Source organism: Motacilla alba, chromosome 21 (assembly GCF_015832195.1).
Source record: "Motacilla alba alba isolate MOTALB_02 chromosome 21, Motacilla_alba_V1.0_pri, whole genome shotgun sequence".
NCBI classification, from domain to species: domain Eukaryota; kingdom Metazoa; phylum Chordata; class Aves; order Passeriformes; family Motacillidae; genus Motacilla; species Motacilla alba.
In genome coordinates this window covers 881,498-900,522 of record NC_052036.1, presented here as the reverse complement: position 1 = coordinate 900,522, position 19,025 = coordinate 881,498, and the positions used below count along the sequence as shown (strand labels likewise).

At 55.7% G+C, this 19,025-nt stretch overlaps 1 protein-coding gene across 9 annotated transcripts; it reads left to right on the top strand.

Annotated features, from left to right (window-relative positions):
* The first annotated feature begins 7,700 nt into the window (after positions 1-7,700).
* H6PD (hexose-6-phosphate dehydrogenase/glucose 1-dehydrogenase) lies at positions 7,701-18,720 on the top strand. 9 transcript variants are annotated; one of them, XM_038159944.1, is made up of 8 exons: positions 7,724-7,741; positions 8,778-8,890; positions 8,964-9,121; positions 10,137-10,286; positions 11,446-12,101; positions 13,195-13,312; positions 14,785-15,054; positions 15,727-18,720. In XM_038159944.1, exons 5-8 carry the CDS (start codon positions 11,475-11,477, stop codon positions 17,082-17,084), a joined length of 2,373 nt encoding a protein of 790 aa, XP_038015872.1. In that variant the 5' UTR covers positions 7,724-7,741; positions 8,778-8,890; positions 8,964-9,121; positions 10,137-10,286; positions 11,446-11,474; the 3' UTR covers positions 17,085-18,720. The 9 variants fall into 9 exon arrangements, with proteins under 9 accessions (XP_038015867.1, XP_038015872.1, XP_038015870.1 ...); XM_038159942.1 differs by lacking the exon at positions 7,724-7,741 and adding an exon at positions 7,760-7,810; XM_038159941.1 differs by lacking the exon at positions 7,724-7,741 and adding an exon at positions 8,517-8,532.
* The last annotated feature ends 305 nt before the right edge of the window (positions 18,721-19,025 follow it).

Below are 19,025 nucleotides of genomic sequence, written 5' to 3'. Positions count from 1 at the left end.
CTCAGCGGGGACCAGAATACCCTTCCCGGTGTCAGGAGACATCACTGGAACAGGGAAGTCAAATATTTAGTCATTTCAGATGCTGCTGATGCCATCCAGCATCAGCTGCGGGCTGCAGCGAGGCTCTGACTCGGGATGTGCTGAAGCACTGACTGCTGAGCAGCCTCCCCCAGACACGGAATATCAAACCCGGATCTGCAGGGATTTCAGCACAGCTGACTTCACTGCTATTGCAACAGAATTGATAATTGCTCAAACTGCATTTTTTCCCCCTTGCCCCATACAGTTCCCAAGACTCCGGAATTGCTAAGAAGCGACATTTCAATTAATAGATATTTTTACACTAGGAAAATGCAAGTTGCTAGCAGATATTTACGCCAAAGTGATTTTTTTTTTTTTTTTTACTTTATAGTTAAAATTAACCAACCAGTCCTTGCGCCATTAATAAATCAGCCTGCACACGCTTCCAGAAAATGCAAGTTAAACTTCTGCAGTAAGAGGCTGTGCTGACACATCCCCATGCAAATTCAACTTCGGAGGACCGTAGGAAGGCAGCAGCGCCTGGAGGTCGTGAGGCCGCCGTTCGGGGGCTCGCCCAGCACGCTTGCCAGCCGGGGCAAGGACGCGCGATTTTGGGAGGAGGCTGCTGGGGCTCCGCTCCCAGCCTGGACATTTCCAGGCACATTTCTGAGCCGTGGCTCGGAAACGCGGGGTAGAAGGGAGCCATTCGGGGCTGCAAAGCCCCGAGGGCGGCAGGAGGCTCGGCTCGGCTCGGCAGGGGAATCCCGGCCGAGGATGCTGCTCTGCGGATGCCCCGGAGATGCCGTAGGGGACCTCCGCACCCTTAAAGCGGCAGCGCCGCATTCCCCCCGCGCCCGGGGACCGCGGGGACAGCGGGGACAGCGGGGACACGGGCGGGCAGAGCCGGCCCGGCCGGGCAGCTGCGGGAGCTCGCCGAGCCCGAGCGCTGCAGCGGCGGCAGCGCGTCCTGCTGCGCTCCCGCAAAGCTCCGCAGGCAGCGGGGCTCGGACTGCAGCACAACTGCACCAGGAGAATCCCACTGCCTGCACCAGCACAGCTCCTCGCGGCTCCTGCTGCCGGCTTCGCTCCCGACAGGCGCTTTTTTTTTTTGTTTGTTTTTTTAATTATTATTTTTTTTAAATTTGGTTTTGTCGGCTTGTGTTAAAAAAAAGCAGAATGAAAAAAAAATAAAAAAAGGCTCCAATGATTCAGCTTCCCTCATACCGGTCCCAAGGAGAATGTAAAAGGCAGAAAGGAAACGAACCGAATGAAGTTTAATTAGCAAGCACACAGCACAAGTTGCACTTTTTAAGCTTTTATCAATCATAAAAGACAGCCCTGCAGGAGGAAGGACTGCAGCCTCTTTAAAATTCCTCCCTTCCTAAAAGAGCATGCAGAGGAAAGAGCTTCCATGAAACCGGGCTCGGAAACCTTCTCTCCCTCCCAAGTTGTCTCTTCTTACCCCAAATCCACGCGGAGGAGCTCTGCTTTGCCGGGGATGCAGCGTTGTGTGTGTGGAGCAGCAAAAGTTGCAGCCGCTGCTGCGGGAGGGAGGCAGGAGCTGGCAGCAGCGCCGGCAGACGGGCGCTCGCACTGGAGTGATGCCGGGAGAGCCCGGAGCTGCTCACACAGGCGAGGGAAAAAAACGGGGGAGGGGGAGTTAAAAAGTCTTAAATCCCTGACACTGCAAGAACCCTGATCCTATAGGAGCGGGTCTGGAACGCCGGCTCCTGGGCAGCCGGGTTTCCCAGCGAGGTGGGGGCTCAGAGCTCTCATCACTGCCAGGTTTTCTCACCTGGCCGTGCTGCCATTCCAAGAGCAAAAAAACGAACAGCAAACTAGACATCTGCAGAAGCCTCTGAAGTGCACCCTGCTCCCCCCCGGGCTGGTCTCAGTTTGGGGAGCAGGCTGGAGCTCCTCCAGGAGTCAGCGGCGTGTTCTGTGGAGACGCAGGGAACGCGTTCTTTAACCGTGCCAGGGAGGACAGGGGGTGACAGAATGAACAGGGCAAATCTCGTCCTCCACGGCATTGCTAAGAGGCCTCAGCCACATCAAGAATTCAGACAGAAGCTGCAAGTATAAATAATAAATTTGAAAAAAAATAAAACAAACACCCCGAACAAAAAGCTCATGCATCCCCCAAGCACCTGACAATTCTTTTCCTGCTACACAGAACAGTGCAACACCTCATCCAAAGACCTGTCACTAACTTCAGCTAAACTACCTTGTTTCAAACCAGCTCAGGCCTAGAAAAACTTTCTGCCCTGTGTAATTTGATTCCTGCCCCTTATTGGTTTGACAAAACGCACAGTTCAATCCCAGCTATTCCATTGATTCCGGCCCTGGAAGGCTGCAGCCAGTGATGCTGTGCAGACCCTGCATTCCGTGGGGGATTCAGCCCATTTCCAGGGCAGAGCACAGACAGCAGGCACCAGCCCATCCTCTGATCCATGGAAGAGAGGAACAAGTGTCCAAAGACACTTGACTTTACATCCTGGAATTACCAAGCACGGGGATTCCTGGCTCTCTTGTTCTGGCCTTCAGTGAGACTGAGGCAGGGGAAACCACTTGAAGCTCAAGGTTATTGAAGGACATTTCCAGGGGCACAGAGCATTTTAAATATTTGGGCAAGAGCTCTGCAACGTGCTGGCTCTGGAACCAACAGCTGCAAAGGGATAATTTTGAAACATGGTCGTTTTTCACCTACACCCTCCAATGCATCACAGCAAAACACCGAGTGTACCTCAGGGTCAATCTCAATTTATTACTGCCTTCTGCTACCCCCCCTTGAAAGCTTTCAGATCCAGTTTTCAGATCTGCTGATTATCCGCATCTGACAGAGTCCTGGTGCTGCCTGGAGCCTTTTGCTCCCCTTTCACTGTCATTGCTTTTCCATTTGGAGATTAGTTTTCTGAGTGGGCCACTTGCACCCCTCAGCTGCACTACCCAATGCACAGGATGCCTGTTCTTTGCCTCTTTGGAGAGGAAATGGAGAAACCTCCATTTCTCTTGGGAGGGATGGAGATTCAGGCCTGCACCCAGCACTGCACTCATCCCCCTCTGCAGATCAGGTTTTACTTCTCTATACCTGTTGCTTAAGGTAACCTGCTTAATAATCCTGGTTTTACACCACCCCAGCCAGAGACAAACCTGGGCACTCAGCATAATCCTGGTTTTACACCACCCCAGCAAGAGACAAACCTGGGCACTCAGCATAATCCTGGTTTTACACCACTCCAGAGAGAGACAAACCTGGGCACTCAGCATAATCCTGGTTTTACACCACCCCAGAGAGAGACAAACCTGGGCACTCAGGGCTGTGTTCGTGGCCCCCTGTGCCCTGCTGCCAGCGCTGCACTGCTGCAGCTCCTGCATGGCAGAGGGAGCATTCCCAGCAGAAATTCCCAGCCCACCCCACCTGGGGGGCAGCTGGGTGTGTGCTGAAACCAGCAGCAGGGAGAGACTCCCCTGAATGGCAAAAACATTTCCCTGCAATTTCGCCCAGCTTTGCCAAGGCTGAGCAAAGGCTGATTTAATGAAGCGTTTCAAGGCCACGGAGCCCGCAGAAAGGCAGAGCTAACGTGCAGCAGGCAGGGTGAGGAGGGCAGCAGGCAGGGTGAGGAGGGCACCAGAGCAGAGCCCGGCAGCCCCAGTGCCGGGCTGCGTGCAGGGTGCCAGGAACGCAGCGCACACCACGCTCCATCCAAACTCTGCACCAATTCCCTGCTGCACCACAGTCCATTTATAGTAACATGCTCATGCATTTTGGTGCATTTCTCTTTGCTGTAGGAGAATACGGGGAAGGAGTTGGGGTTTAGGCTTTATCAGTGAGTCTCATCTTAACAGGACACAGAGATAAGAGCAGGGGGACATCTTCTCAACTTTGCCTTCCCGTTCAGCTGTCAGATGCTCAGAGAAAACCTGACTGTCCACAGCTGCATTTGTGCTCTGAGTGCAGCAGCCTGGGCTGATCAACGCTGCTGTGCTGCAGCATTGGTCAGGAAACTGATAGAACTGATAAAACTGATAAAACTGATAAAACTGGTAAAACTGATAAAACTGATAGAACTGGTAAAACTGGTAAAACTGATAAAACTGATAAAACTGGTAAAACTGATAGAACTGATAAAACTGATAAAACTGGTAAAACTGATAGAACTGATAAAACTGGTAAAACTGATAAAACTGATAGAACTGATAAAACTGATTAAACTGATAAAACTGATAGAACTGGTAAAACTGATAATACTGACAACCAGCACAGCACTGTCCATTGGGAGCCCCAGGCTCACTGTGCCATCCTTCAATATTTATCTAGGACACAGTAACTATCAAACCCCAATCCAGTACATTTGGGGAGACTTGAGTTAACAATGACAGCGCCTTCTACATGCTTCTCCTGTGTCTACCTCGTGTCACAAACCAAGAAGAGTAATTTCTGCCCAAAGCTGTCAGTGCCAGCCAGGCAGCAACAGCAGGTACCCACCCTGGGCTGCTTTCTGGAGTGAATGGCCAGGTCATGGTACAGACCCAAAGCTGCTGGAGCTCTGAGTCATCTGGACCACACTGAGGGCAGCTCATGCCAGAGCACCAACAAGGATGGTGTTTGTTAACAGCACAGCAGAGAGGAGGCAGCCCCTGACCTGAGAGCTGCCTCTGCTCCTTGGGCAGACAGATTTCAGCCCATCTCTGCACATTTCTGTCTACAGCAGTGGGAAGCAGCCATTGCTTCATGGCTGTTTTTTCTCAGCTAGGACAGGTGCAAGCCACTCTTTTGGTCCATGCAGCAGGAGCCCTCAGGAGGCACAGGAATGCCTTTGGCTCAGCAAAGCTGCCTGGCCTGCTCTGCCCCCATGCACAAGAGCACCTCACGTTTCCCCACTGTCCATGGAAGAAACAGCATGTTTAGCCCATACCCTCCATTCCCTCCCTCCTTTAGTCCAAGACTGAGGAAGGGGCAGGAGGCAGCTTGTCCCAGTGCAGGAACACCTGGGGAAGATGCCAGCACTCAATCTTTAATCTGCTGATCAAGCCGATGAGAGCATCACTTCCTCAGAACAAAAGGCAGAACGCAGGCACGGCCTACTCCACTGATCACTTCTGCTTGATTCAAGCAGAGCACGGGCTGAGGATGAGCTCTCCTCCTCCCCGCTCCCAGCTCCTTTCCCCCTGCCCTGCTTTGTGGAGTTTCCAGCTGCACCTGGGCGCTGCAGAGTGGCAGAGGGCTGTCACCTGTCCCGGTGCCAGGGCTTTGCCCGGCCACCAAGCCGTGCTTTAGTGCCCAGAGTGGCTGGGCAAGCAGCAGAGAGGGGCTGGCAGGAGCCAGGCTGCCATCCTCGCAGCAAGGCAGGGTGCTCGCTGCCCAGCCCAGCTGCACTCCCGAGTGGCATTCCCCGGGTGAGGTTTTTGTCGCTTAAAAGCCACAGTCTGGAGAGGAAAGCCAAGAAACAATAGAAACAAAAGCTGTTAAGAGGCAGCATTACTCTAATGCTCTCTCACCTCGGAGTGGCTCAGCTGCACTTGGATGCTAAGCTCTTTAGGGGCTGAGCTGGCCAGGCAGAAGCCCAGAGCAGGGTCTGGGGAAGCTGGATCAGCTTTCCAGCCTCCAAACCAGTCTGGATGCACAGAAGTGGCACTGCTTAACACCAAGCGGGCCAAAGTATTGAAATCTAAACTTCCTAAACTGGACTGGAGGTTTCTGTCTGTCAGGCTGAGCACACCTGGCCACAAACCAGAGCCTGCCCAGCAGGTGAGTGCTCCACCTGCCCCAGCAGCCACAACAAAGCCCCTCCTTCTTATTCTGCCCCACACCAGCTCGGGAGCTGCTGGCACCATTTCTGCAGGCTGCTTCTCGAGAAGCCCCAAGACAGTAATTTTATTTCCTAAGAAGCCCAGCTGCTGTCCAGCTGCTCTTTTATTGCTTCACAGCAGAAGTTAGCAGCCTCACTCCGAGCCATGCGAACTCGATAGCCCAGAACCCAGGGCTTTCCTGGAAGCTCATCCCCCAGCACAGCCCTGCCCAGCTCCAGCAGCTCTGCAGCAGCAGCACGCAGGGCTCCCAGCTCCCACAACACCAGAGAACCCAGGAGTTAAAGCATCCCAGGGACGACTCTGTCATTTGCAGCCACATCTCCGGTTCACTGGCACTAAACCCCTCTGCAGAGGCTGCTCAGCTTGGCAGGCAACAGGCAGGCTTCCTCTAAGGTCACCTCACCAAAGCCTTGCCCCACTGAAGCTCATTGTGCCCACCCCAGCTCAGTGCCACCTGCAGCACCAAGGGCAGCAGGGCCCCGCTGCAGCAGAGCCACTTTTGTAGATTATTCCCCCACTCCTAAACAAAGAAGCCCTTGCTGTGGAACGGATTTCCCCCGCAGTGCCAAAACTCAGCCTCTGGCCACTTGAGTTTGTTATTATGATGGACAGAGCTGGAAGTTGGGAGTAGTAGCAGTCATTGAATATCTTCTGCTGAGAGACCATGTTTTCAGCTAGTTATATGATGCCAAACTTTAAATATTGAGGCTGAAACTGTAGGGGTGGTTTGCTTTATGCAGTAATTTTTTTTTTTAACTAAGAAATAGTGCAGCTATTTCTGAGCTGAAGGTCAGATTATAAAATAGGTTTTTTGACCACGTTAAAAATATCTCAGCTGTTTCATTAAGGAGCTGCAACATCTCATAATTTGGGGCAAGTAAGATTTTGTGAGCATGATGGTTTGGATCAGAATGTGCTTTTGTCAAAGCCCTTTCAGACTTCCTCAGCTGCGTGTGCCTTTAAGGGAAAAAGGTCCAGTGTGACAGATGAGACATGTGATGGCCATAAAGGAATAAAAGGCAGCCAGCAAGGAAAGGGACATTAAGGAGACAGATGTTCTACAAGCAAATAAAAAGCTCTATAGGAAAAAGAGCTGTTCTGGGTGGTGTTTAAAGATGGTGTTTCAGAGGAGGAAGCGTTGAGCTGGAGAGGACAGCTTATCAATCCAGAGCCCCTCCAAACCCGGGCCAGAGGCTGAGTTTTGGCACTGCAGTGGCAATCCGTTCCACAGCAAGGGCTGCTTTGTTCAGGAGCGGGGAAACGATCTACAAAAGTGACTTTGCTGCAGCGGGGCCCTGCTGCCCTCGGTGCTGCGGCTGCACTCCAGAGCCAGGGCTGGAGGTGGCTCTGGGCTGGGCTGGGCTTTGCGCTGCTCTGAACAGGCTAGGGGAGCCTTCCCGGGGCTGGCCGGGGTCCGTGTCCCTTTGGGGGGGTTCTGTGTCCCCCCGGGTTCTGTGTCCCTTTGGGGGGGTCTCTGTGTCCCCCCGAGGGTTCTGTGTCCCTTTGGGGGGTTCTGTGTCCCTTCAGGGGGTTCTGTGTCCTCCCGGGGGGGTTCTGTATCCCTTCAGGGGGTTCTGTGTCCCTTTGGGAGGGTTCTGTGTTCCCCGGGGGTTCTGCGTCCCCGTGTCCCTTTGGGGGGTTCTGTATCCCCCCAGGGGTTCTGTGTCCCCCAGGGGTTCCGTGTCCCTTCAGGGGGTTCTGTGTCCCCCGGGGGGGTTCTGTGTCCCTTCAGGGGGTTCTGTGTCCCCCGGGGGTTCTGTGTCCCCGTGTCCCCAGAGCCACCCCCCGCGGGTTTTTTTTTCCTCCCGCCCGAGCGGCGGCGCCGGGCGCGAGCCGCCGCCAACCAGGGAGTCTGCGCGGGGCGGGCGCGGCGGGCGGGGCGCTGTGTCGGGCCCGCGGGCGCGGGGCGGTGAGCGGGGCCGGGCCGGGCCGGGCCGGGCCGGGGGGGGTCAGCCTGGGCCGAACCGGACCGGACCGGGTCAGCCCGGGGCGCAAGGGGTCAGCTCGGGCCGGGGAGGGGGCCCGGTGATCAGCCGGTCATGCCGTGCGGCACCGCGCACCGGCCTCTCCGCTCCGGCACCGCCTGGGCGGCCGGGATGCGGGACGGACGGAGGGATGCGGGACGGACGGAGGGATGCGGGATGGAGGGATACGGGATGGAGGGATACGGGATGGAGGGATACGGGACGGACGGAGGGATGCGGGACGGAGGGAGGGATGCGGATGGACGGGGGGCGCTCCCGGCCCCCAGGGAGGGCAGGCACGGGCAGAGGGAGCGGAGCTCGGGGCGGCGGGAGCGCGGTGCTCCCCGGGCCGGCCGCTCCTGCGGGCACCGCCCGCTCCGGGCCCCGCTGCCCCGCGGGTCCGCAGCCCGGCCCGGCCTGCCCGGGGACCGGCCCGGCCCGCCCGGGGCCTGGGCAGCGCCAGCGCCGGCTGCGGGGGCGGCGGGCGGGTCCCGCTCGGGGCCCGGGAGCTGTGACAGCGGTGTCGCACGGGGCTCAGCCCTGCCACCCATGGGCTCATCCCTGTCACAGGTGGGCTCATCCCTGTCACAGGTGGGCTCATCCCTGTCACAGGTGGGCTCACGGCTGCCATAGGTGGGCTCATCCCTGTCACAGGTGGGCTCAGCCCTGCCACCCATGGGTTCATCCCTGCCACCCGTGAGCATCCCTGCCACCCATGGGCTCATCCCTGTTACAGGTGGGCTCAGCCCTGCCACCCATGGGTTCATCCCTGCCACCCATGGGTTCATCCCTGCCACCCGTGAGCTCATCCCTGTCACAGGTGGGCTCAGCCCTGTCACAGGTGGGCTCATCCCTGCCACCCGTGAGCTCATCCCTGTCACCCGTGAGCTCATCCCTGTCACCCATGGGCTCATCCCCGCGTTCCGTGCGCTGCCCACGCGCTGGGCTGTGCTCCTCACAGTCCCTGTCCTGCTTTCCCAGGGTTTTGGAAGCAGCTGCTGTCACGATGCTGGGGCCAGAGCACGCAGCGTGAGGCTGGGTCAGAGCCAGAAGGGCCAAACACGAATTCGTGCACCTCTCATCTTGCTGTTAATGTGAGTCTCCTCAGTAAGCCCCGCGCTTCTCCAGAAGCTGATGGTGAGGTCATTGCTGCCCTGGTGTTTGCAGGTGCAGAACAGCAGGAGGGTTTCCCCAGTCCTCAGAGAATCCCAGAGCCCTGTGGGAACTCCAGGCCATGCTGCATTTTCCATAGAATCATAAAGTATCCTCAGCTGGAAGGGACCTCCAAGGACCGTCAAAGTCCAGCTCTTGTGGCTGTGCACCCGGTGATTATTCTTCGGTGGGGATGCAACAGTAACAAAAATACCTTTTGCATTTTTTTCCACGGAGACCTGGAATGAGCTCCTGTGAACGGGAGCTGCCGTGGCTGTGCAAGGGAGTGCACAGGCTGGCTGCTGGGCCAAGCTCCCATGTGCTTTATGTGGATCAGGCCCAGGAGTCTTTTCCTGAAGCCTGACTGAGTAACTTTGTTCTGCCTGGCTGGGGGATTTTTGGAGTATTATTTTTTAATGGGAGCAGTGGTGCTTAGCTGGTATGAAAGCTGTAAACAAACACTGCTGGGTTTACTGAACTCATTCTGTGCAGTGTACTCAATATTTTGCAATTGGGAGGGTTGTGAAAGTGCCTTTCCATTGGTTTGGGAACACACGTGACTGGCTGAATCTGCTGGGCAGTTCCCTGCCTAGTTCCCTTTTTTCAGTGGGTCTGGGGCAGCATGGCCCACCCAGACCCATCCCATTCCTCACTGTGCCTGCCCCAGCCAGCCCAGCAGGGCTGCCAGGCTGTCAGTGCCTCTGGTTCCTGGAACAAAGGTTGCTCAGGAAGTGTAAATGCCCCTTTAGTGCACTGAGGAACTTTGTCATCTGCATGATAACCCCACAGCAGGGGAAGGGGAGCCAGAGAATAGTTTATTCTGCAGGCAGAGCCTCAGCAGTGCCCCTTGGCAGCTGCCAGTGCTGCTGGCTGCCTTCCTTCAGTGGGTCCAGGGAGCTCAGACAGCCAGGAGGGGAGGGAGGGAGGGGACACAGCCGCGGCAGAGGGCTGGGCAGGGAGGAGTTAAACTTACAGGCTGCATTTCAGCTCGGTGTGGCTGTCTGGGAGCAGGAATTGCCACCCGTGCCTGTGTTTTACCTGCTCACAAACAGCAGCCAAAGGCTCCAGCACAGCCAGCGGGGCAGGACGGCGAGCAGGGGTGTGCTGGGACGTTGCTGGGACATTGCTGGCTCAGGCACTTGTGGTTTTTCCCTCTGTTGTAATTGGGCCTTTCCTCCCGTTTTCCAGGAAGGGAACAAGCTGCCTTATCTGTGCTGCACACCTGACCACTGATCACAGACACCCAGTCACAGGAGGAGCAGGATCTGCGCTGGGAGAGGCTGGCCAGGGGAAGAACCTCCAGCTGCTTGTGTGGCCTCTGAAGCTCCTGTGCTACAGGTGAGTCTGCTGGACAGAAACACAAGGTTTCTGCAGAGCAGTTCAAGCTGCAGACAGGGAGAGATATCCAGATGTTCCTTGCAGTTATTTAGTTATCATCATTTATTGACCAGAGCTCGGAGTTTTTAAAGAAGTAAATAACATTGTGTGCTGTGAAGGCTCTGGTCCAGCTAAGCACAGCTTATAAAATGGCATTAAGGGAAGGAGATAGCCAGTGTGAGAGCTGCTGAAATAATACCTGTGTAATGAGAGCAGCACGGTGGTTCAGTCACTCCTGCATGGCTGACTAAACCTCTCTTCAGTGACATTACATCTCTTGAGATGCAAAGTCATTGCTGTGTTTCTCAGTGTAAGTGCTAAATGTGTCTTTTCTCTTGAAAACAACTTTATTTTGAATAAATAAGCGTGAGCAAAGGGACTTTTTGGCCTGGCTGCAGTGGTTTGAATGGGCACTGAGTGGAGAAGGCCAGAACAGAACGTGCTCCTCAGTGGTGGAGGTTGCAGGAGGCAGAACACAAAGCCCAGGTTGTCACCCGGCCACAGACACAGCCACCATGAGGCAGTTCTAGACTGGCTCACATCACTCTGAGCACTGAACTTCTTCCCCAGAGCTGCCTTATCACAGCAGTCTCCCAGCAGCCCTTAGAACCCAGTTCAGAGGTGGGACACAGGAGCCAGCAAGTGCAAGAGGAAGAGCCTGGGTCAGGGTTTGTCCCTGGGCTGCTGTGACAATATTGACATGAAGCCATGCCAAGGCAGCCCAGCAGTGTTTGAGCACAGGTCCCAGCAGGACGTTGGAAGCAGGATTCAGGGTGCAGGCACGTGGGCTCGGGGTGCAGGCACGTGTCTCCTTTGTGGCCAGCTCTGGGATTTGGATGAAAATGGGATTGTGTCCCTGTGCAGAGGCAGGGGACAGTGCACATGCTGCCCAAGGACCTGCAGCACACACTGCCTTCCACTTCTGCTGTGCAGAAGGAGGCTGCAGGTTTGTCAGGAACCCAAATTACTGCCTTGATTCAGATCATGGAGGGGAGGAGAGGCTTTTGGGTGGAGGATCCAGGCAGAAGCCACTGGCTCTTCTGGGGAAAGCAGGTACCTTGTGTTGTGTTTTGCAGCGCTACAACATGGATTGATTTGTGGTTTTATTCCTGACCTCTAGTGTTCCTGGCTCTACCTCTTCTCCCCAAGATGCTGGGAAGGGTCCTGTGCACGGTGTTGTTCGTGGGAGCCCTCCCATCCCCAGCTGGAGCGTCCCAGGGCCACATCTCCGTGGTCTTGCTGGGAGCCACGGGGGATTTGGCCAGGAAGTATTTGTGGCAGGGTCTATTCCAGCTCTACATGGACCAAGTGAGCAGTGGGCACAGCTTCACATTCCACGGGGCTGCCCTGGCAGCTCTGGAGCCGGGGCAGAGGCTGATGTTTGACGTGCTGAAGACGCTGTCCTGCCCCCCGGACGAGGCTCCCGACCGCTGCGCCGTGCTCAAGGACCAGTTCCTGAAGCTGAGCCAGTACCACCAGCTGAAGACCGCCGAGAACTACACAGCTCTGAACAGAGAGATCGAGACCCTGCTTGGCCAGGAGGGGCTGAAGGAGGCCGGCAGGATCTTCTACTTCTCCGTGCCCCCGTTCGCCTACGCGGAGATCGCGCGGCACATCAACGGCAGCTGCCGGCCGCGCGCCGGAGCCTGGCTGCGCGTGGTGCTGGAGAAGCCCTTTGGCCACGACCTGCAGTCGGCCCAGCAGCTGGCTGCAGAGCTGGCAGGCTTCTTCAGGGAGGAGGAGATGTACCGCGTGGACCATTACCTGGGCAAGCAGGTGAGCAGCCTGAGGGGCTCGGGGCCTGGGAGACGCCTGGCGGGTGGTTCTGCGTCTGGGGAGAGCCTTGTTCCCCTCCCAAATCCATGCTGAGCCTCTCTTTGTGATCCAGAGCCTCCCTTTGCTCCTGGAATCCTGTCCTGTTTCTCTGTCCTGGCAGAGCAGAGGAAGTGTGCAGACCAAGGCAGGGCTTCCTCCTGTTGGGGTGGTGAGGATCCCTTCTGCAGAGCAGGGCTGGGCTCCGTGCCTGGAGCAGAGATGCAGAACTCCTCTGGCCTCCTCCCCAAGGTCAGAGCTTTGGTTTCACTGAGTAAGCAGCACCTGTCCTCTCCCAGCTCCACATCTCATTCCACACAGGCCTCTCTGCTTAGCCATGGCTTCTGGAAGCACTCCTCCATTTGATATGATAAGGAGCTGATGGGATGTCAGTTCTGGGGATGCTTAGGGAAGGTTTCTTCCTGCCCTGAAGGACTGTCTGCTGCAGGTACGGCTCAGGATGTGGAGCTGCACTGTCCCAGAGGGAGGGTGTTCAAGGACATGCCATCCTTGTTCCTCAGGAATGTGATGCCACACTAAAGCAGCCTGTTCCAGCCATGGCAATGTGGCCAGGCTTTACTCAGAAGTTGCATGTCCAGCTGTGGAGAGCATCTCCACTGAGAGGGGGGATTTCTTCTGTTGTATTTTGGGGGTTTATTTTATTTTATTTTAAATTTTTTACTTCATTTTATTAAAAGAGCAGATGGCTTTAGTGGTGCAAGCATCTGAAGTGATGCATTTCAGCACTTTGGAACCTTACATTAGTCCCAGGATGGTCTGACTCAGCCCTTTGTCCTCTGACAGACATAAACTGAGTGCCCTGCAGTTTGTAGTTCAGCCTTTTGACATCAAACCTCAAAATCCTCAGAAAGACCTTTAATGTCTGCTCTGGACAGCCCCTGGTGACCCTGCTGTGCATCCCTGCAGGCTCTCCTGCTGCTTTTCTCCTCTCTGCCCCACTCTGCTCTGCTGCCTGTCCGCTGCGTGGGGCAGGGAGGCAGAGGCACTGTGGGAGTCTGCTGAGCTCTTACTGGGTTTTTTAATTTTGCCCTCACAGGCTGTGGCCCATATCCTGCCTTTTCGGGATCAGAACCGGCAGTTTCTGGACCCAATTTGGAACCGACACCACGTGGAACGAGTGGAGGTTGTCTTGAAGGAGACTGTGGATGCTAAAGGTTGGTGAGGCAGTGTGCAGGGTGAGTGAGTGGCAACTGGCAGGTTCCTCAGTAGTGGGGAGGGGGTCCTTGAGGTGGTGCTGGTACAGAATGCAAAAGGAACAGGTGAATTGCTCCCTGGAAACAGAGAGGGACTGTCCCACGCTTCCTGTGCTGGACACTGACTCACTTCCAGGTAGAGTCGCTGCCTCTAAGAAAAAAATCAATTTTTAATTAATCTGGGAGCAGGGGCAGAACCCCCCATCTTTTTCTGCTGCAGAGCTCTGGGGGCATTGCTGACCTTTCCATCCCAATTCTTGGTAAACAGTGCTGGATTTGGAATTGATGCAGTCTAAGGCCACTTCAGCTGTCCTGCTGTCCTGCAGGACACCTCACCCTAAGTGTGCCTTTGTGCTGTTCTCTGGGAGATGATCGTGCATCTCCTGCCTGGATGTTTCTGTCCCTGGGCCACTCTGGGTTTTCTGCCTGTTTCTGTCCCCTCCTCTCAGTGGCAGGAAGAGCACTGCAGGGGACAGTCCCAGCCCAGAGAGCAGCCCTGCTGAAGGACACGGCTGCACTGCCTGCCTGCAATGCTGCAGCATCCCCTCTGCAGTGCTCAGCACAAAGCTCCTGGGCTGGGCTGCTGCCTGCAGCACTCCTGGCCACGGCAGGTGCCCTGGCTGCTGCACCAGCAGGACTGCTTCCCTTACCTCTGCCTCCCTCCCTCAGCCACCACAGCCTCAGTCAAGGCAGTTTTGTCAAACTGGGGCTGGTAATCTTTGGTCTGGCAGCCCAGAGCTCACCTGAGCCCGTTTGTAGGAGAGGAGTGCACTGCAGAGAGATTTAGGGAGAGCAGCATTGTGTATGCACAGCCCCAGCTGCTCCCTGTGCCCTCCCCTCTCTGAACAACTTTGTCATTTGATGTCATTTGTCATTTGATGTCCGTTTTCCCCTGTGCAGCTTCAGCTGGCAGCCTGGCTCCCAGCAAGTCTGCAGCACTGATCCCGTCACTGAGTGTGCCTTTGCTCTGGGGGGGGATGAATGATCAGTCAGGGGGAAGCCTGTGGTCGTGCTGCAGCCTGCTGCTGGTGACACACAGCCTTGAGTCACTGCAGCAGTGCTCTGTCCTTCTCCCTCTGTTCCCACCTGCACGAGAAGCCAGGCAGGGAAAGGGAAGCGTGGCTCTGTGCACGAAATTTTGTTTCCCAAGGGTATGGCTCAGCCAGAGCCTTCTGAGGACAGAAAACCATCTCGTCCTGCTACAAGCAGGGACCGCTTCCACCAGGACAGGTTGCCCAAAAAGCTCTGTTTAACCAGACCCTGAACACATCCAGTGACAGGACACCCACAGCCTCCCTGAGCTTGATTGCTTCAGCTTAATTGCTGGGTGGGGAGGGGAGGAGCTGGGGGCTTTGCTCTCCCTGGCCCCACGCTGAGATGCAGACAGGGAGCCAGGTCACCCGAGCAGCATTTTGCCTCCTCGCCGTGCCCAGGCCGCACCAGCTTCTACGAGCAGTACGGGGTGATCCGGGACGTGCTGCAGAACCACCTCACCGAGGCCCTCATGTTCCTCATCATGGAGCTCCCTGCCAACGTCAGCAGCGCCCAGGACGTGGTGCAGCACAAGCTGCAGGCCTTCCAGTCCCTCTGGGGGCTGCAGAGGAGCAGTGCTGTGCTGGGGCAGTACCAGGCCTACGACAGCCAGGTGCAGGAGGAGCTGCCGGGGGCACGGGGCCACGTCAGCACCACGCCAACCTTTGCAGGTGAGGGTTTGGGCTGGGCCCTGGCCAGGGGAGCGGTGAGAGAGGAGAGCAGGAGCTGTGAGCCCTGCAGTACCAGCCCCATGGCTCTGGGGCTCGCTGCTGACTCAGGGATGTGCCCAGGCATCCACTGGTGTGGGAACTGGGAGCTGGACGAGATAATGCTGTTGTTGTGTCAGTTAACCAGTGATCCAGGGAATGGGGAGTGTAAGGGCTAAGGCCCATTATTATAAAATCTCTGCACTGTTTTTAGAAGTGGCCTGTAAACTCCTTTGCCTCCCCATGAACTTGAGTTGAGGGGTAAGGCTTTGTTGTCTGTGTCGAGTGAACCACGAGGCCACCTCCAGCCATGCTGTGAACATGAAGAGCATTGTCTAAGTGATGGCCATGCCCAGAAACTGGCTTCCTGCAAGATGAAAGGAGGCTGAACAAGTGGCATGGCTGGGAGGGAGCACAGCGGGGAGCTGGAGGGAGTGAGAATCATGGATGGCCGGGGTGGGAAGGGACCATAAAGGTCATTGAGTTCTGGGTAGGCAGTGAAGTCATGGGAGGGCTGAACGGGGAGCTAGAGACACAGGGGCTACCGAAGGAGCTGAGGAGGGCCAGTGGGGGCAGGTGGTGGAAAAGCCCCAGGAGTGCCTGCTGTTAGGTGTGGTGGGGTGTCTGTCGTTGCAGGAGTGTTGATCCACAGCCACAGCCCGCGCTGGGAAGGGGTCCCGTTCCTCCTCACCTCGGGGAAGGCTCTGGATGAGCGGGTGGGCTACGCCCGCGTCCTCTTCAGGAACAGGGCCTACTGCCCCCAGAGTGGCACTCTGAGGGATGCCGGGCGCAGCCAGTGTAAACCCAAGCAGATCATCTTCTACTTCGGGCACGGTGCTCTCAACACCCCTGCGGTGCTGGTGAGCAGGAACCTCTTCCAGCCCGTCATGCCCAAAGACAGCTGGAAAGAAGCAGGGGCTGGCTCAGACCTGCACATCTTCGGACAGCCGCTGTCTGATTTCTACATGTACAGCCCCGTGAAGGAGAGGGATGCCTATTCTGTCCTCATCTCCCACATCTACCACGGCAGGAGGGATTTCTTCATCACCACGGAGAACCTGCTGGCCTCCTGGGCCTTCTGGACCCCTCTGCTGGACAGCACCTCCCGCCAGCCCCCGCGCCTCTACCCCGGCGGCGTGGAGAACCAGCAGCTGCTGGACTTTGAGATGGTGGCTGGGGGAGTGGCGTTCACCCTGGCAGAGCCGGCGGAGCTGCTGAACCCCGGCGGGCAGATGCCAAGTGACTTCAGGGCCATCCAGTCCAAATTCCGGCAGAGCCCGCTGGTGTCGGCCTGGGCCGAGGAGCTGATTGCCCAGCTGGCCTCCGACATGGAGGAGGCGGCCGTGAGGAGCGTGGCCCGCTCGGGGCAGTTCCACCTGGCCCTGTCGGGCGGCTCCAGCCCCGTGGGGCTGTTCCAGCGGCTGGCCAGGCACCACTACAGCTTCCCCTGGCAGCAGAGCCACGTGTGGCTGGTGGACGAGCGCTGCGTGCCCCTGACCGACAGCCAGTCCAACTTCCTGGGCCTGCACCGGCACCTGCTGCAGCACGTCAGGGTGCCCTACTTCAACATCCACCCCATGCCCGTGCACCTCAACCGCCGCCTCTGCGTGGAGGAGGACGGCGGCGCCCGGCTCTACGCCAAGGACATCGCGGCCCTGGTGGCCAACGCCAGCTTCGACCTGGTGCTGCTGGGCGTGGGCACGGACGGGCACACGGCCTCGCTCTTCCCCCGCTCCGAGAGCGGCCTGCGAGGGGCGGCCACCGTGGTGCTGACCGAGAGCCCCGTCAAGCCGCACCAGAGGATGAGCCTCAGCCTGCCCCTCATCAACAGGGCCAGGCAGGTGTTCGTGCTGGTGCTGGGCAAGGGCAAGCACGGCATCACCACGCTGCTCAGCAGGGTGGGCCGCGAGCCCAGCAAGTGGCCGATCTCGGGCGTCAGCCCCAGCTCCGGCCAGCTGGTCTGGTACGTGGACTATGAAGCTCTGCTGGGGTGATGCCCGCAGGGTGTCCCTCCTCCCTCGTCCGCGTGGCCTCTACAGCCCGGATTGTCCTTGTTCCTCCGTGGCCAGCGGCAGCTTCAGCCCTGGCGCCCCGGGGCAGACGCGTGGGCTGCGGCGGCTCCGGCACTGCAGGGAGCTGGGCTCGGTGGCCACAGCCCAGGAGGAGCCAAGAGCCCAGGGCAGCCTTTCTGGCTCTGCTCTGGGCTCTCGCTGAGACTCTGGACAGATGACTTCACCTTGAAGTGCCTCAGTTTTCCTGTCAGTGCTTACTGGCATGTAACTACCTCACAGGCACTTCTGGGGACTTGTTAAACCACCTGCCTGCCAAGTTCTTTCTAATTCTGTGTAATTCTCAGGCTAAAAGGCAACAGTGCCACATTCATCCGTGCCCTGCTCAGCCTGGCTGGGCCAGGGTCGGTGTCTCAGGGCAGTGATGGTGGTGTGCACGTGGGTGTGTCACCCTGTATGTTTTGGGGCTCTGGAAATAATGGGGGCAGGCTGAGGAGTGTGGCACAGCTCTGCCCTCCAGGTGAATGCAAACCTGAGGAGCAGGGCAGCTCTCAGAGCTGCTGTTTGCCAGCAGTGCAGTCACTGCTGGGGGAAGGCTTTGTGCTCAGGGGAATTGTTGGGTTTAGCTAGCAGAGAAATCTTCTCTTTTTAAACAAAAATGCCCGTGTTAACTTCATTCCAGTTCTTTTGTATTTGGTGCGAGGGAACAAGTTTTAATGAAAAAGTGGCCTATGAGAGAGTCGCTATATTGTTATGAATAACAGAGTGTATTCCTGTCTTGCAGGTGACTGTGGCATTAGAGCTTTCTTATTTTTGCACACTTGCTTGTTAATACGTGGCTGGCACCTCTTGAAATGAACACTGGAAGGTTCATTTGCACTTTGAAATAAGCACATGGGTTTTTTTCCCCAGGGAGCTACTGTTCTTTGCAGGTGAAAATAGGGTTTATTTGTAAAGTCTCTATCTAATGGGTCACCCCAAAATTTATCCGAGATTTTATTAAAATCCATTAAAAGTTTCCACATGTTTTCCTTGGTGAACGGAGCTATCTGGGTTGTTTTGGGGAATTTTTCAGAAGTGTAGGTTTTTTTTTTCCACACAGACAATTTCTGTTAAACTCTTCAATACTTAGCATTTTCTAAATGAAAACCAAATATTTTTGAATATACAAAATTTATGACTGGGAAGAGAGAGACTGGATGGGAAGAAGGGTTAAATAAGCAACAAATCTGATGAGGAGGAATGGTAGCAATCCACCGGGCCGTAGGCCAAGGAAGCAGGGCTATTTTTATTTTGTGAAAGTTATTAATAGAAGGTGTGCACCTTCTTGAGAGCATGTATTAACCTTTCTTTGCAAAGGCAGCTCCATGGAGTAACTTCTTACAGTCTGTTTCTCCCACAAGGGAATATTGATACTCATTTTTATTAATTTTTTAATGTCAAATGCATTCCTACAATCCAATGGTATGATTACATTTTTTACAGAAAACTAACACTGGAAATAACTCATTTTTCATGTACATCTTTTATAAATCAAATTGTAAAATCTTTTTTTTTTTTCCCATGGGTAAAGTTTTGTGATTCCTTTCAGGTTGTTTAATGAATAAAGAATTATATTTATAAAAAATAAGTCATTTTTAACAAGAAGTGTCTTTTAATTTCTTTCAGAGATGTGTGGTCTTTCCCTGTCCTCCTGCGAGTGAAGTTTTAGGGTTTTAGTTGTGCAAAGTGGACAATGTCACTGCAGTGTTAAATGTTCATTCTGACTCTTGGGGTTTTTTTTTTGGTGTCTCATCCAGACAAGGCCAGGACTTTCCAAAACAAGGAGCAGCCAAAGCCCTTTTAAGGTGAGAAGATGGACCCAGCCGTGCTGTGCAGGGTCCCGGAGAGGCCAGGCCTCAGGAAAGCCTCTCCTGCTCCTCGTTT

Excerpts from the sequence above, each read along its gene's own strand:
- H6PD (XM_038159939.1), top strand. The coding sequence starts at position 11,475 with ATGCTGGGAAGGGTCCTGTGCACGGTGTTGTTCGTGGGAGCCCTCCCA. Across the intron at positions 12,102-13,194 it reads ACCATTACCTGGGCAAGCAG|GCTGTGGCCCATATCCTGCC; the intron begins GTGAGCAGCCTG and ends TTGCCCTCACAG. Across the intron at positions 15,055-15,726 it reads CACCACGCCAACCTTTGCAG|GAGTGTTGATCCACAGCCAC; the intron begins GTGAGGGTTTGG and ends CTGTCGTTGCAG.